Below are 17741 nucleotides of genomic sequence, written 5' to 3'. Positions count from 1 at the left end.
ATTGAAATTCATTGTTCAGAAAATGTTATTTTCCCACAAAAGAACCTCAGTTAGGGAATAGAGGCTACAAACACACACGTACCTTGCTTGAGCTTATTGGAAGCTCACAGCAGAATCAAGAGATGACAGAATTGGCAATATGTGCAAGAGATTGGAAAACTAAAGAAGTACATTGATGCGTGCGCATGATGTATTATGCAGCATCGACAGAAGCTACTCAAGGGCAAACCTAGGATAACCCCTGCATTAAGTTTAATGCCTGACATTACGCATGGAATTTTAAGATTGCAATCTTCATCCAGCTTGGAGTCACAGAAGTTTTTGCATCTGCTGCCAAAAAGCAGGCGATGATGTGCTTACTAGAAGATTGGCGCCCCCAATGAATCTGGCAGGATACGTGGGATTGGCAGGGGACAAGCCTCATAGTTAAGACGAGAGCTTAAAGCTGTGAAAGCGGGGTGGTAAGAGTTTGTCCCTCCCTGTACACCGTGGCCTTCTGCCCAGCAGGATAAATAAGATGGGGAGTGTTGACGACAAGTTTCTTGGGATGCTTCCAGACTCTCACCATTTTCCAGGTGGGGTTCAAGCACATTTGACACGTGCAGCTAAAGTGGATTTGGCACTCCTATGCAACAAACTAGAAAACTCACCCAAAGTAAAGGGGAAAAAGGGGGTGGGGTGAAACTGAGAGGGCCAGAATGTCACAAGTTGTTTAAAGCGAAAAGTCTCTCAACCTGGTGCCGAAAGGGTGGCAAATGTGGTGCAAGGTAAGCGTCCCTGGGAAGGTGGCTCCATAATGAAGGAGCCACGATCGAAAAGGCCTTCTGGTTAGCTGCTACACTTTATTTGGCAGGGGCACCTACACCTATGAAGGAGATCTTAAGCTTTGGCTAATCCCCTTTTAAAGCTGTTAAGCTAATGGCCCTCACAAACAGTGGTGCAGTGTGGTAATTTTAGACTCTGGAAATCTGTTTTGAATGCAGGCTCCATGTTCAGTCCCTGCCATCGCCTGGTAGATGGGCCAATGATCTGACTCAGTACAAAGCAGCTTCCTGTGTTTTGAAGATGGTCATGGGTTCATTTGCTTGCCAATGTGACAGCTCTGCTGATTTTTTTTTTTGGGGGGGAGACCTCTTGCTCATTCTGCTGAGTGGGGCTCTGGACACCTGCCCCCAAATCCTTTCCATAGGGTTATCCATACTTACCTTTTCCAGGCACAGGTCGGTACTTAAAAGTTCATTGTGAATGGGTTTTGGGGTTTTTTTGCCCCAGAGCTTTCCCCATGAAAACCTGTTCTTTAGTACTCAATTGGAGCAAATGTCAGTTTGGGTTTTCTGAACTTTAAATAGCGGGGCCTTTGTTTTTGTGAGGAAAGGTAAGTGTGGATAAAGCCTCACTTCACAACACGCTGGGATAGTGCATTCCATGTCGGCAAGGAGGCTCTCTCAGTTGCTGCACCCCAAAATGTGAGAGCCATGTTGTCTCTCCCAAATCAGTTGCAACATTGCTAAAAAGATGTCAGGTGCAAAGTACTGGATGTTGTCACTGTTCACACAGGCCATGCAAGAGTCAGCCTTCAGCACCCTCTGCCATGTGGCAGGGGTCTGGCAGCTGCACCTTATAATGACTGCCTGGGGTGGCTTATGTGGTTGGGCAGGCTCTGGTTGGCAATGAAGGCAACAGTCCTCTCATTGATGGTGGCATTCAGAGATACACTGAGATTCAGTAAACTGGAAGATCCATTTAGGTATCTGACAGACCTCTCCTCTGTGGATATGCCATTTGATAAGACAGTGCTGAGCTTGGGGAATCCAAAGTCTGACTTGGTCAATTCCAGCTGCTCCAGTTTAACTCAGCTCCTTGTTCAGGACTCTGAGGATCATGTCTTCTTGTCCAGGACATGCTCAAGGCAAAGTGCAAGATGGTGCCACCTCCCCTTCCACACATGGAAGCTGAGCGGACTGGCAGTCGAAACGGGGGGCTTAGTCACATCTGATTTTTAGCACTACATCAGAACAAATGGCAATTGGGTTTTCTGTGGATTGCAGTTTGTTCCGATCTATAGGTAAAGAATGGGTTTTCCGAGGGGGGGGTGGAGCAGTAGAGCAAAGGCAAAACTGCTCGGACATATGGATGACCCCTTGCTTCCACATTCTCATATCCAGTGTCCCCAATGACATCTGAGGACGGGAGCCTAGTTTGGGGGTGCAGGACAAGCCAGGTGGCAGTCACAGCTCCGCCCATGACACCTCACTCTCCAGTATCCGCTGCCAGAGGCAGCTGCTTTCCTCTGCCTAATGAGAAGGCCTGGTCCTGAGGAGGACTGTGATCTTACTTTATCGGGAAACATCTGTGGCTCAGTTGCAGAGTGCCTGCTTTTCTTGCACAGGCCCCAGGTTCAGTCCCAGACATCTCCAGGTAGGGCCAGAAGCATCCTCTACCTGAAACCCTGCCTGCTTGGCTTACCTTATTTTAAAAACCTGCCTCTAGGTCCTTGACCCATTAAAATGAATGACCCTAAATTGGCCATGTTCATAAACTTCAGGTGTGTGCACTTGTTCTGTGTTTCTCTTGCTGCTCTTATACACAGCCCTGCAATCTAGGCATTTGAGAAGCAGGTTTAAAACCACAAATTAATAAAAGTTGGGCTGGAGATCAGTGACAGCAGGAAAAATGCAGTCTCGAATTAAAGGGCGGAGGGGAGCCTTTGAACTGCTTTGGAGGGTCTGCCCCATCCTTCATCCCTGCACCCCTGTCCTCCAGGAGAGGAAGGCGCTGGGCTGGGGGGCTGGGCTCCCTCCCCTCCCTCTTCCCAGCCCCGCCCCCACGACAAGGGATGAGGTAATCTGGGAAGCCGCCGCGGCTGAAGTTAAAGCCCAGCCGCGGGAGCGATTGGAGCATCAGCCGGTTGCGCCGAAGCTGCGGCTCGTGTTGGTGCCTCGGATCTCCGACGGAGGAGCCATGACGGACCGCTGCAGCCTCTGGAGCGCCCTTTCTGCAGCCGCCTGCTGCTTCTACCGGGGGTCTTTCATGCAAGTGCAGGTGAGCGGAGCCCCACAACCGCCCGCCCGCCCCCAGACCACCCGGAGGGTAGGTGAGAGGGCGTGGGCGCGCAAGCAGAGGGTGTGCGCGAGAAGGGGATCCCCCTATTTTGCTCGCTCTCGTTCTGCTTTGGGGAGTACAGTGGCGGGGGGACGCCCTCTCCAGCACCGGTTAGGGGGTGTAGACAAAGCAGGGTCTTCTATCCAGGGCCATTCTGTGGGAATGAGGATCCAACCCCCACGCTCAGAGCCGGGATGCTTCTGCTTTCAGGGGTGCAGAGGAGAATTTCTTTCGATGGGAGCTCCTTTCATTCTTTGTGTTTTACAGAAGGAGTGGCATGTGAGGGGAGTCTCCTCGCCAGCACCTGGCTACCAATATCTCCGCTGAGGGTGTGTGTGCCAGGAACCCTCTCCGCAAGGAGGGTCCAGGTGGGGGTCTCTGTCTAGCTTCAGGGTTACTGTTATTGAGGACACCCTCGGGAATCCCCTGGTGTGTGTGTTTTAATTCATTCTTTCTAGGTGCAGAGGGGGAGTCCCTACCCCACCCCAGTTCCTGATCTCTTTGCGTTACATATGTCAAAATGAATAACCACATCCAGAAATACTCCTTGGCGTGGGAGGTGCCCTTTCACCATGACCCCCCCCCCCGCAGTAGAGTTCAGATAGAAAACTTTCAAGACCTCTCAGATCCAGAGGATTGGGGACCCTCTTTAGAGAGGTTCATTGTACATAGACCCCCAAGTGCCACCACCACCAGCAGCACTGATGGGGGCAGCTGGCTGCAGAACTTTTCCACGCTGAAGAAATTAACTTTGCTTTAGCTGATCTCTCCATTCATGAGCATCTCTGAATATTCTCTAGGTGACACGTTGTGTGTGTGTGTGTGTGTGTGTGTGTGTAAACTTTGCTTCTGCATTCTTTCCCCATTCATTCTATGAGATAGAAATCTGTGCAAAGTATGGGGAGGGACAGGATTCTGCCTTTGCTCCAGGTTTGCAGTGGGTCATGACTTGCAAGGAGGTCCAGCCTTCTTGATCTGACCTGGACTTTGGGGACCCAGAAGCAGGGAATTCCCTGCTCCCCCCACCCAGTCTCCCGGTCCCAATCAGCTGTGAAGAGTGGGGGTGCCTTCTGTGGAAGAGGCCCAACTCTTGGCACTGCCAAAACCAAGGGCCTGTTGAGGGGGATACACCTGCTGGAGAACGGGGGGGGGGGGCTCTTGCCGCAAGGTGAGCGAAAGTAGGTCAGAATCACCCCCACAGGTATCTATCTTTCTGCTCTGTGCCAAATAAAGGAGAGTGTGAGGATTGCACCCATCTCCACTTAAGTTCACTAGGGGACACCCATTTTTTGACTTTTTGTCTCTCTTTTGCTCTCGTGGGCTATCATGCCTGCCTCAGTAGTACTTGTGGTTGTGGGGAGACTCTCTGATCCACAATCCCTGATTGCAGCTGGCAGGGCAGCTCCCCTGGGGTGCCCACAGCCAGGTTGCCCAGCCCAGGAGCAGCTGGGGTCTGCCAAGGTAGCTTGCTTTCTGATGCAGGGAAGGCGCTTGGGTTGGAGTAATGCCCCATGACCACAGCTAACTTTCCTATGCACTTGCTGCCTAGGTGCAAGGACTGGGGTGGGAGGGAAATATTTTGCGACCTCCTGGCTTTGGAGATATCCACAGTACTTTGCAACCTTTGATTCCTCCACTTTGCAGCAGGAGGAAGAGTGTTTGGATCATGGAGCAGGGAGGTAGAGGTGGAGGAACAGATGAAGGTCTTGGAGAAAAGTCTTTTCTTCTCCAGACTGGGGTGTGTGTGCTTGTGTACCTGCCTAGGATTCAGACCTTTTTATAAAAGGTCCCCTGGCCCCACCTATTTATACAACCCCCCCTTCATTTGATTTTATTTGGATTTCTGACTTCTAACAGCATCTTCACTTGATTTTCTGACTTCAAGATGTATTTTAAATATTGCAGCATTCCCCTCCGCCTCTCTCTCTCTGAGGAGGGAAATTGATTATTTGAGCATGATGTCATCCAGAGACCAGAAAGCAACAGCACTAGATTTGCTTACGGTATTTGCCTCACTCCAATCCAAGTCCTACTAGATGACGTGTGTGTCCATCGTTCTTTTTCTACACCCACACACCCCTTGTCCTGGTGTGGTGGGTGGTCTTTCTATATCCTACTCCAATACAACCCACCAGTCATCTCTAAACATTTTCATCTTAAAATGATTTATACCCCTAAATAAATATTTTGCCTTGTTAAAGCAGATAACACTGCCCACCCTGGCCCCAAATCAGTTCCTCGCCCCTAGTAACACTTTGGGCACTTAGAAAATGATTCACGTCCAGTGCACCTTGGGTGACTGGTGACAGTTGTTAAACAGAACCTCAAGATTCAGAGGCAGTCTATCTCTAGGTAGCAGTTTCTGGAATGGAGCTGTTGTCTTCATGTCCTGCTTGGCTGAGAGGTGGGGTGTGCTTGCCAGAAGTATCTGATTGGACTCTGTGGGAAGCAGACTGTTGGTGCAATCCTACTGAGCTCTTATTGCTTTCCAAAAGGAGAAGTAGACAAAGGCAGCTGGCTGAGAGGCAGATTTTGTAGGATTTGCTTGGGTCTCTTACCCTGAGAATGCTGAAGGGGTGTAGCTCAGAGGTAGAGCATCTGCTTGGGGTGCAGAAGGTCCCAGGTTCAATCCCCAGCATCTCCAGGTAGGAAAGGAAATAATTCCCTGTCTGAAACCTTGAAGAGCTGCTGCCAGGCTACGTAGACAATACTGAGCAAAATGGACCAGTATTGGTCCGACTCACTATAAGCCACCTTCCTTTGTTTCTATGACCTTGTCCAAAGTGTCATTCTTTTATTGAGCTAGCTGGAGAGGCCAGGCTATCACATACAAATGGAGCCTCCACTTTCAGTCTGCTTCTGAATGCAAAGTGCTTTTGTGTCTTGCCGGTGGGCTTCCTGGAGGTATCCCATTGGCTGCAGTGGTAAATACCATACTGGACTCGGTGGACCTTGGGTCTGATCCAGCAAGGCTCCTATTATGACCTTTGCATTTCAGTTCTGGAAGTGCAGAGACAATCTTGTGTGTGCTAAAACAGAAAATGTGAAAAAAACAGATGTCCTGTGTTTGAGCCTCCACCTTATTCCAAGAGATTTCGAGTGGCTTTCAGTTTATCGTGTTCAAGTACTGTACACCAAAAATTAGTGACGTGGCTCCAAGGCATTTTGAGGCATAAAAGGCCAAATTGCTGCCTGCCCCAACAAAATGATTGACCGCTAGCTGCCCTGGAAGTTACCCTGCTTCACTTTGCCCATTGGTAGGGCTGGCTCTAGATGGTGAATTGCCTGGTGGCCTTTCCTATGTACCTTGCGGCTGCACCTTAGGCCAGTACCTGGGCAAAATCTTTATCATGCATTGGCTCCCTTAGGTCCTCAGTAATAAGCACTGGCACACAGGCGCTAGTATTTTCCCTATTTTGTTTTTTTGGAGAAGGCCTTCTTAAAATCTGGTTGGTTTGGGGGCCTGTCATACTATAAGGCAGAGTGAGTCAGCTGCCTCAAGCAGCAAATGTGGGGAGCTGGGCAGCCATGGTGAGGTGCTGGAGACCAGAGCTGTGTGTGCCTTTCACAACTGCCTTACACAACTAAAGCTAGCCTAAAGCCTTCAGGTTTGCTGGAGAGTGCTGTTTCATCAACAATGCCACTGGATTTGGTACATGGAGGTCTTGGATGGAAGGTCCCCCGCTGCCACCCCGGCTCCTCTGCCCTAGATCCTTTGAAGGTAGAGACCGCAGGGACTGAACCTGGGACCTTCTGCATGCAAAGCCGTTGCTGTACTACTGAATAGCCCCTTCCACTATTGCCTCCCACTGAATGGCCCCTCCCAGCAGAATTACGTACACATGAGACAATTGATTCCCCCCCCCTTGGGTATAAAGGCAACACCTCACCCATTTGGGGTGCGTTGAACACAAAAGTGCATCTCTCCAATTGCCAAAGCTCACATTACTATGGCTGCAGGTGTGCTTGGGCGGTGCTTGGGCGAGCTGCACATTCTTTTCCTCTTACGACCCTCCGGCCAACCTGTCAAGAAATATATCCTTGCGTATCCTTCATTGTGATCAAGAGGCTGGTGCTGGAAGCCTGTCACAACAACCAGGGCAAAGGTGCCCAAAGCATTACATGCCAGGGCCTGTTTTTAAATTATTGGTCTCTTTTGATTTTGATCAAGGTTTCAGAGTTGAATGGAGCATTGCAGAGTTCCATCCTGGCAATGTAAAGGTTAAGAAAGGTGTGATAAGTGTTAAGTGTGTGTGTGTGTGTGTGTGTGTGTGTGTGTGTCCGTCCTTGTGTGTACATGCTTCCCTGCTCCCGCACAGCACAAGAGCTTGAGAGAGCCACACCCCACCCACTGTCCCCTCCTCAGACATTCAATCTGCTTCTAGGCTGGCTGGCTTATGTGTGCAGATTTTGTGCCCAAACTGGCATGCTGAACTCTGCATGAATGACTGGGGGCTTTCAAGCTGACAGCAGCATCTCTGCTTCTTTCTACCAATGGCAGCACACCCGGCGCTTGAAGCAATTACATCATTGCTAGCCAATAGCAGACCAGGAAAGGGATGCAGCATTTGGAGTGAGATAAGGGATGGATAGATAGATGTACGTTATATTCAGCATACACCCACCCACACACCCATCCTGCATCGAGGTAGCTGAGTGGGGGGATTGCACCAGCATCAAAGCAGGCATTGCTTTGTCCCCTGCTGCAGTTTAGTAGACCCCTCTGGAACATCTTGGGGGGGGGAGAGCTGTCAGCATTTATTTATATGCAAATAAGAAAAAGGCATTTAAGTAAGGAGTACATTCCAAGGACATTCACTCATATCTGTCTTCCCCACCCATGGCTGTATGGTGCCTTCCCACCCCCCACCCAATTTTCTCTTGGACCTTGAGCATTCAGCATTGTATAAAGCAGCTGCCGTAGCCAAACTGGCTTGCTTCTAGGCCTCTCCAGCACTTCCCACCCCATCCCTAGCAGGTTCAAAAAGAAGATGTAAAGCCCTTTGCCTTTGTTCACTTGCACATTCCAAGAGTTGACTCTGGGCTCTTCATCATGCCATTTCTGCTCCCTGGACCTCTCTGAACCCTGGCTGAATGAGAGGAGGAACCACTTGTTTATTCCTCATCACACAGAGAATAAGACTAAGATGGGCCAGGTTGAGCTCCCACCACACCTCCCACAGATGTGCGACTCTGCTCCCTGCATGTTACAAACCTTCTGTAACGCATACCAGATGCACAGAGCTCTTAAACAAGCACAGACCGTATCATGAAATAAAACTCCATCCTTTTAAATCCTGAGTGGTTGTTTGGCCCATTGTAAGAATCTTCCCCTCATGACCTGTGTGTGTGTTGCCATTTCTTACCAATTTCAGAAGAGATGGTATAGGCATGTACCACACCCATGCCACAGTGTTCCACAGCTGGCATAGATTCTGTGTTTCTGAGAACTTCAGGCTTTTGAACCAGCAACAACAAAAGAAAGAGAAAGAAAGGTGTGGGGGGCAGTCAACTTTCATTCTTTACATAGTATATGAGTGGAATTTTTGTGTCAGTGACATGTGGATAGATATCTTATTTTTGCTGGTGGAGCCAGAAACCAAGAGCATGGTTGGTTGGTTGTAGTGTGTTTTGATTTTGTGTGTGTGTTTGGGAGTTTGAATACAGTGGTACCTCGGGTTTCATACGCTTCAGGTTACACACTCCGCTAACCCAGAAATAGTGCTTCAGGTTAAGAACTTTGCTTCAGGATGAGAACAGAAATGGTGCTCTGGCGGTGCGGCAGCAGCAGGAGGCCCCATTAGCTAAAGTGGTGCTTCAGGTTAAGAACAGTTTCAGGTTAAGTACGGACCTCTGGAACGAATTAAGTACTTAACCCGAGGTACCACTGTATGTCATTGTCTTGTTGGCTTGTGATCAGTATTGCAGGAAACCTGCAAAATAACCAAACAGGTAATAGAAGCAATTCCAGAACTGACCCTACTAAATATCTTCTAAGACAGTAATGAGCATCCACACAACAAGGAACTCATAAGTCACTAACTGTCAGCAGCTAGAAGTATCCTAACCAGACACTGGAGGGACCTGTCAGGAGTGTCTATGGACCAGTGGTACCAAACTGTACAGGAAACTGCCCTACTAGAAAAGCTATATTCTGTTGCTGGTGTCCTCGGACTCCGTTCATCTCCTCCTCCCTCCTATTCTTTTCTTCTTGGCCTTTACTACACCAAGGTCATCCTGCTCCTTGCCTTGCCCTCAGTCGCAGTTGCCCTCCAGACTCCCTTATTATTCTCTGCAGGAGGTCCATCAGTGAGGCGGAGGGGAGGAGTGGTAGCAGGGAGTAGAGCAGGCAAGGAAAAATCCAGAGAGACAGCTGAGCTGAATGAGAGGAGGGGGGCGCAAATGGAACAACATGCATTCTGGCAGTCTAGATGTTTGATAAATCAGCATCCTCCTGTCGTGCCTTTTGGGAGTTGCCTTGTTCAAATCTGACTAGGACAAATAGCCAGAGAGTTGTCATTTTTTTCCCAGGGTCCAGAGATCAATCCCTCCACCCCAATGACTTTTAGAAGTCAAATCTGGCTTGGCTAGAGAGACACACATGCTTCTTACAATCCATCACTATTCAGTATGGTAAATGCATGCCCATGATCACTAAAGGCAGGTGTAGCGCCTACCATTTTGGTTTATTGTGAACTGTTGATAATGCAATGCAGGGCAACTATGCCTCTCCTCCGCCGCCACCCCACTGCCCTCATGTGAATATATTGAACCAAAAGCAAACACATCCTCTTTGCTCTTAGATGTAGTGTCAGGCAGGCTGCTGCAGTGAAAATGAGGGGACAGCAAAGAAAACCATTCATCCATGTGGGGCTCAAACCCTGATCCCTTTATCCCTGTACACTGTTTTCATTTGTGAAATGCTATAGGGCAGAATTTGACTTGAGCCCTCCAGATGTTTTCAAGCACCAACAACCATCGTCCCCAGCCAGTGCAGGTTTTGTGGCCGAAAACATCTGGAGAAGGCACCAGGTTGGCAAAGGCTGTATGTTACGGCACTTGTTGCCCTCTTCTCTTCATCTCACCTCCTCTCCCTACACAAAACTCCATCCTCTCCCCAATGCTGCCTGAATGGGCAGGTCTGGACAATCTAGGCCCAAAATGATTCCTTCCCCCCACCCTGCAATTCTCATAACCACAGAGAAAAGTTAGCCTTGAAGGAGTCTTCCCTCCACCTTCCTTGGAAGTTGTAGCAGAGGAAATATGGGGCTGCAGCAGCAGCAATCACTATGGTGACAGCATCAGTGGCCCATGGTCACCATGGGGGTTGCCATGGTGACAGCATCTGCTCTGGCCTAGACACCCCCTGGGAGTGCCGAAGGGGAAGAGAGCGGGACCTGGGGTTACTATTTATTTTTAATAAGGGTTCAAGTACACTGCAGGACGTTGGGGTGGGAGGGGGTGAAGGGTGAGCAATGAACCAGAGTTACGTGCACCTTGCAGAGGCCCCCATATCCAGTTCTGATTTTCAGGATGCATCTCTGAGGCAAATCCCCACCCCATTCTGTTAAGCTCTCTTATCACTTAAAACGGGGGGGGGGGCTTGCTTTAGAGTCCCTGAGAATTTAGCTCAGTGGAGACACTGCCAGACCCAAACCTACTACAGAGTACCCTTCCAGCTGAACAAATATATGTTTGGGGAAACCTGGCTTATGAGCTGTACACATGAAAAGTTGGGCTAGGCAATGCACCGTGATATATCACCAGCTACACATTGTGATAGATCTGTGTCTAGTTCAGTCTAGTTCTGGGCACCACAACTTAAGAAGCTTATTGACAAGCTGGAAGGTGTACAGAGGAAGGTGACCAAGACAATCAAAGGTCTGGAAACCAAGCCTCACAAGGAACAGTGGAGGGAGTTGAGTATTTTTAGCTTGGAAAAGAGGAGAGGAGATATGATATCCATCTTTAAATATCTAAAGGGCTGTCGCACAGAGGATAGAGCAAGCTTGTCTTCTCTTGCTCCTGAGGGTAGGACCAATGGATTCCAGTTACAAGGAGGGAGATTCAGACTAAACATCAGGAAGAGCTTTCTGATTATAAGAGCTGTTTGGCAGTGGAATGGACTCCCACAAGAGGTGGTGGTCTTCCCTTCCTTGGAGGTTTTAAAGCAGAGGTCAGATCGCCACCTGTCATGTATGATCTAGTTGAGATTTTTGCTTGGGTCCCTTCCAACTCTACAGTTCTATGATTCTTTGATTCCCAGCGAGATCCACCGGAGCAGCTCTTAGGAGAGACTCCTCACTATTAATTATCAATATATTTAAGGCTGGATTTTTAGGGCTAGCTGCTATACAAAATTATGCTTAGGCTTTCATAACTGCTCTTAACACTTTTAACTCTCTGTCATGCACTGGTTTTATTGAGTGTTTTAATGTGTTCTGGATGCTATTTTTGAAAGCTGGCAAAAGCACTTTGTGATACGGTAGTATAGAAAATCAATTGAACAACAACAAACCAATCAACTTTGTAAGGTATGTGGCTACTTTATTTTCATTTCAGCCCAGCGTGATTTACTTCTTTTTAACCCCAGAATACCAGGTGTCAGTCTGTCTTAAATTCAACAAAGCGAAAGGCTGTCCAGTTTTAGTGATCCTTGCGTTTAAGTGTAGGAGAAATCTGCTGCTGAGTCAAGGTCTCACCTAGTCCAGTATTCTTAATACGGGGATCCTAGCATCTGGAAGGTGTTAGAAGATCTGAAAACATCTCTGCAAAAGACATGGGAAGCTGCCTTATACTGAGGCAGACCCCTTGATCCCGCTCACTCAGTACAGTGGTACCTCAGGTTACATACGCTTCAGGTTACATACGCTTCAGGTTACAGACTCCGCTAACCCAGAAATAGTGCTTCAGGTTAAGAACTTTGCTTCAGGATGAGAACAGAAATCGTGCGGCGGCAGCAGGAGGCGCCATTAGCTAAAGTGGTGCTTCAGGTTAAGAACAGTTTCAGGTTAAGAACGGACATCTGGAACGAATTAAGTACAGTGGTACCTTAGGTTAAGTACTTAATTCATTCCGGTGGTCTGTTCTTAACCTGAAACTGTTCTTAACCTGAAGCACCACTTTAGCTAATGGGGCCTGCTGCTGCCACGCCGCCAGAGCCTGATTTCTGTTCTCGTCCTGAAGCAAAGTTCTTAACCTGAAGCACTATTTATGGGTTGGCGGAGTGTGTAACCTGAAGCGTATGTAACCTGAAGCGTATGTAACCCAAGGTACCACTGTTCTTAACCCGAGGTACCACTGTATTGTCCACACAGACTAGCAGCTACCTTCCAAGGTTTCAGGCAGTGGTCCCTCCCAGCCCCTCCTGGAGATGCAGGTGATGGAACCTGGGGCCTTCTGCACGCAAGGCAGGTGCTCTGCCAATGAGCTTCTCCTTCATTCTGCCACACCTGCCCAGAGCATCGCCCTGCTACCTCTCACCCACCAAAGTCCCTGATTCAGCGATGCTGAGACATTACATCATTGCCTCGCCTCTCCTCCAGGGAGAGGAAACCAGCGATGGGGAGGAGAGCAGGGGAAATGGGGAGGGTGGGATTGTATGTTTAAGGCTCAGGTGCACAAGGGCATTAGCGAAATGGGGCATTAGCAGAAAGCTCATCTTTATGCAGAAGATTCCCTTTTTAAATCTGTCATTATTATTCATTAAACCAGCCGGCATGACATGCAGCAGGGCTAACCCTTTGTGGGGTTTGTTTATGCCTCTCTGCACAATCTGTCAGAAATATTTTGGGACTGCATGGGTGGGGAGGGGGGGTGGAAGGACTAGCAATTTCCTACTAGCGCATTATTTCAGTTCACATTTGCCAGCTGCTTCTTGTTGGTTATTGTTCTCTCTCTCTCTCTCTCTCTCTCTCACACACACACACACACACACACACACACACACACCCCTCTGTAGAATCCATCCTCTTAGCTTATCTGTGCTGGAAAGTGGCAACCTTGCTAATACACACACAGAGAGAGAGAGAGAGAGAGAGAGAGAGAGAGAGAGAGAGAGAGAGAGAAGGAGAAGCTTTCATTAAATCCCTACAGGGAGCTAAGGATTTGGAGGGCAAAGAACAAGGAAAACTAATAGGTAGGCTAGATCAGGCGCGATTAGTCCAGGCCTGGCACCTTAATCCCATCTGCGCTGTAGTGATTTGGGACAGAGCCTGGCAGAAATTCCAGGGCTCGTTCACCAAAGTTTGGATCCCGTCATTTCTGTATGGAAGGTATAAGTTTCCTTGAAAATTAAGCATGGGACCAGACTGAGGGTGGGGAGGGATGTTGGCCATTTTGTTGTCAATGTTCAGGGCCACCAGGAAAAGGGCCATGGTGGGCGTGGCAGGTAAGAGATGATGCCCGCTGAATACCAGATCTTTCGCATTAGAGGCAATGTTGAGGGCATGATCAGGAAACAAAGTGTGGTTCGGAGCTGGCTGGCTTAAACTCAGCCACAAATTCTTTCTTTTTCCTTTTGCCATTGAGAAAGCCACTGTCTTTGAGCTTTAATCTTCTGTCTTCAAAGCACATTGCAAGCAGGAGCCCTTTGGAAAATGTTGAGGACATTTTCCGTGAAAGGAATTGGTAGTGCTGTATCTTAATACTGTAGTATCTCCTCTTTCCAGATGTCCTAGAGCAGACATCCTCAAACTCGGCCCTCCAGATGTTTTGGGACAACAACTCTCATCATCCCTAGCTAACAGGACCAGTTGTCAGGGATGATGGGAATTGTAGTCCCAAAACAGCTGGAGGGCCGAATTTGGGGATACCTGTCCTAGAGGCAGCTGAAATATTCACACAGCCACATATTTGAGAGGAAATGGAGATAAAACAGAGTTTTATCTACCTGTTATACAGATAACGGTCAGGGTGTATTCTGCTACCTTAATACAATAGTTGGTGCATAAATGAGGCATAAGGAATTAATTCATTGTTAATAATACTCTTGATTGTGCCCATTGGGATTAATATACCTAGCTTAGCCATGCCATTGAGTTCATGTGTCTGCTCAGAATGTGGCTAACGTTGGATACAAGCAACCTTTCGCCTGCAATTCCAACCATGTCTACTCAGAAGTAAGTCCCACTGAATTCCATGCTGAAGTCAACACCTTCCTGCACTTCATCTTACTGACTGCAGACTGGAGCAATGTCTTTTTCTCACGTCCTATGCCCCATTTTATTGTGTAACAACCCAGCCTGAAGAAGACCTTTGTTCAAAAACCTGCTCGCGGTGTTTTCATTTACCCCAATAAGAGGTGCTTTGTTGTTGTTGTTTAGTCGTGTCCGACTCTTTGTGACCCCATGGACCAGAGCACACCAGGCACTCCTGTCTTCCATTGCCTCCTGCAGCTTGGTCAAACTCATGTTGGTAGCTTCAAGAACACTGTTCAACCGTCTTGTCCTGTCGTCCCCTTCTCCTTGTGCCCTCCATCTTTCCCAACATCAGGGTCTTTTCCAGGGAGTCTTCTCTTCTCATGAGGTGGCCAAAGTCTTGGAGCCTCAGCTTCAGGATCTGTCCTTCCAGTGAGCACTCAGGGCTGATTTCCTTCAGAATGGAGAGGTTTGATCTTCTTGCAGTCCATGGGACTCTCAAGAGTCTCCTCCAGCACCAGAATTCAAAAGCATCATTTCTTCGGTGATCAGCCTTTTTTATGGTCCAGCTCTCACTTCCATACTCTTGCTTTAGGTATGTCCAAATGGGTGTTACTTATGGGAGTGTTGTGGTTAGAACAGGCTTCTGCTTTCCATTAATTTGAACCAAAGGCATGTTAAGTTGCCCCACTCTCCCAGTGCTGCAAAACCAGCATGGTTTCTTTACAAGTGGTAGTGGCTTTGCTGAACTGAGTTGCCTAATGAGAGAGGAGATCAGGAAAGCAGGGGTGGGGAGAACCACCTGCTGCTTGGTTGAACAGGGCAGAAGACTCTGTGGCAGCCACCTGAGCCCTTCCACTGACGAGATCTTTGTTTGCAACTCTCCCTGACACCCCATTGAATGACGTTTGCTGAGCTTGCATCACCAATCCCTAACCTGCTGAAAATCTTCAGGCCGACTGAAATAACCTAATGTCAGGCACTGTGTGTTTGGTTGCTGTGATGGGAGAGGCAGAAGGAAGATTCTTTCCCCAAAGGGTAGCTTAATGCAAATGTCCCTCTTGCGACAATGAGTAGGGCGAGGGGAAGGCAAGAGGCATGCCTGAGCTTCCTGGTCTTCCCATCACTGGTGCAAGCAGGGACTGACTTTGGGGCAGAGGCGAGGGTCACAATCAGCAGAACTGGAGGGGGATGAGTAGAGAAATGCAGCAGGCTGTGAAATAATACACATTTCCCTCTAAAAAACGGTGCTCCCCACCCCTGAATAAGTCTAAAATTACCTAACTCCACCACTGGGTCCTTTGTGCACTCAAGCACACCAATCAAGGTGCATCGCCTCAGAGTTGGCTAGCCAAGCTGATCTGTCAACTGACTCTTCTCTGCCGACAGGCCTTTCACAGCAGAAACCACTTCACAGCTCATGTTAGCTGACGAGTCTGTTTACACTTGGCTTGGTTCCCAGCCAGTGGCAATGCCGGCAGCCACGTGTAAGTGACTGAGGCATTGCTCCCGGTGGCTGGTTAACCAGGGTCAGGACGCCTGCCGAGAAAGAAGCACAGGAGGCTTTGCCATCCTGGATCACCACCCCTCCTTCGGGCAAGATTCGGCCCTTCATTTTGCTTGCACGTTCTATTCATTTTTTAAAAACCATTCCCTTGGGCCTTGCTACAAGCACTCCAGGGAGCTGGGAAATCATCCCAGAACTGGTAGTCATAAACATTGTAAGTAAGGCTTCTTTCCCCACCCTTACCATATATATCAATATGCTGATTACACCCAGCTTTATCTGTTGATGGACGGCCGCCCTGACTCAGCCCCGGACACACTGAGCAGATGCTTGGAAGCTGTGGCTGGATGGCTGTGTGGGAGCCGGTTGAAGTTAAATCCTTCGAAGACAGAGGTCCTCTGGCTGGGTCAGGACATGGGGTTGGGGGGTCAGCGCCTTCTGTCAAGAGCTTGGGTGTAACCTTCGACTCCTCCCTTTCCATGGCGGCGCAGGTTGCAGCCACAGCAAAGGTGGCATTTTTCCATCTGCGCCGTATCAAGCAGTTGGTCCCTTACCTTTCTCTGGCCACAGTGATCCATGTGACGGTTACCTCCAGGCTTGATTATTGTAACTCGCTCTACACAGGGCGGCCCTTGAAGCTGACACAGAAACTCCAGCGGGTGCAGAATGCTGCGGTGAGGCTCCTTATGGGGTCCTTGCCATGGGATCACATTCATTCAGTGCTTTACGAGCTGCACTGGCTCCCAGTGGAGTACAGAATCAGGTATAAGGTGCTGGTTTTGACCTTTAAAGCCCTATACGGCCTAGGACCCTCGTACCTACGGGACCACCTCTCCTGGTATGCCCCACAGAGGACCTTAAGGTCCACAAATAACAACACTTTGGAGGTCCTGAGCTGCAATGAGGTTAGATTGGTCTCAACTAGAGCCAGAGCCTTTTCAGTACTGGCCCTGACTTGGTGGAACGCTCTGTCACAAGAGACTAGGGCCCTGCAGGATTTGACATCTTTCTGCAGGGCCTGCAAGACAGAGCTGTTCTGCCTGGCCTTTGGTTTGGACTCAGTCTGACCCTTACGTTTCCCTCCCCTTATGGTTTTGATCTATGGGCAACTACTAAAATGAAGCTGCATTTTAAATTGTATTTTAACCCGTATTTTAATTAACTGTTGTTTTCTTCTTTTTCTATTACGTAATTTTATTGTAATTTTATTGGTGTTAGCCACCCTGAGCCCAGTTCTGGCTGGGGAGGGCGGAGTATAAATAAAAGGTTATTATTATTATTATTATTATTATTATTACATGAGAGAGACAGAAGAACATAAGGAGAGGCCTGCTGAATGAGGCTAATGGCCCATCAGGTCCAGCACTGTGTTCTCACAGTGGCCAACCAGATGCACAAGCAGGACCTCTCCCCTCTCTTAGAGCAACTGGGGTTCAGAAGCACTGCTGCTTCTGACTGTGGAGGCAGAGCAGAGCAATCATGGCTGTTAGTCATTGATAGCCCTGTCCTCTGTGGATTTGCCCAATTCTCATTTAATGCCATCCAAGTTGATGGCCACCACTGCCTCCTGGGGGGGTGACTCCCCTAGTTTGACTCTCTGCTGTATTGAAAAAAGCGCTTTCCTAAATATTCCAACATTTAGCTTCATTGGATGTCCACAAGTTCTGGTGTTAGGAGACAGGTAAATTCTTGTGGAATTCCAATTCATTTTTACATCATTTGTCAAAGTTTTATGGGGATGTGAGTGGGCGGGACTGTTACTTGGTCTCCTGGGCAATTGGATGAATTGCTTTCTTGCCTCTACTGTTCTCTCGCATGTAAACAACACTGATTAGAGATTCAGGGCATCATTCAGATATTGGATCATTTCACAGATGAAGCAGCTGATTAAAGGGTGCAGAAAGAGAGCCAGTGTCCCAGTGGTGCCTCAGCCATAAAGGATCCTTCTTTCCACTACTCAGAAGAGAGGAGGGTCTTTTTGGTAGTGACATCCG

The 17741-nt window shown here is 48.6% G+C and overlaps 1 protein-coding gene across 3 annotated transcripts in view; it reads left to right on the top strand.

The window, feature by feature from the left end:
* The window catches only part of SH2D3C (SH2 domain containing 3C), a 74887-nt gene that overhangs the window by 40611 nt on the left and 16535 nt on the right, over positions 1–17741 (top strand). Inside the window, exon 1 of one of the 3 annotated variants that reach the window (XM_053373627.1) lies at positions 2840–3042. The exons of the other annotated variants lie outside the window; for them this stretch is intronic. Coding sequence (XP_053229602.1) covers positions 2962–3042 — 81 coding nt within the window. The 5' untranslated portion in view covers positions 2840–2961. Of the gene's footprint in view, positions 1–2839; positions 3043–17741 lie in introns of those variants that run through there. 3 annotated transcript variants of the gene reach the window in all.

The sequence above is a fragment of the Podarcis raffonei genome, chromosome Z (assembly GCF_027172205.1).
Source record: "Podarcis raffonei isolate rPodRaf1 chromosome Z, rPodRaf1.pri, whole genome shotgun sequence".
Classification (NCBI taxonomy): domain Eukaryota; kingdom Metazoa; phylum Chordata; class Lepidosauria; order Squamata; family Lacertidae; genus Podarcis; species Podarcis raffonei.
This window is presented reverse-complemented; position numbering and strand designations above follow the sequence as displayed.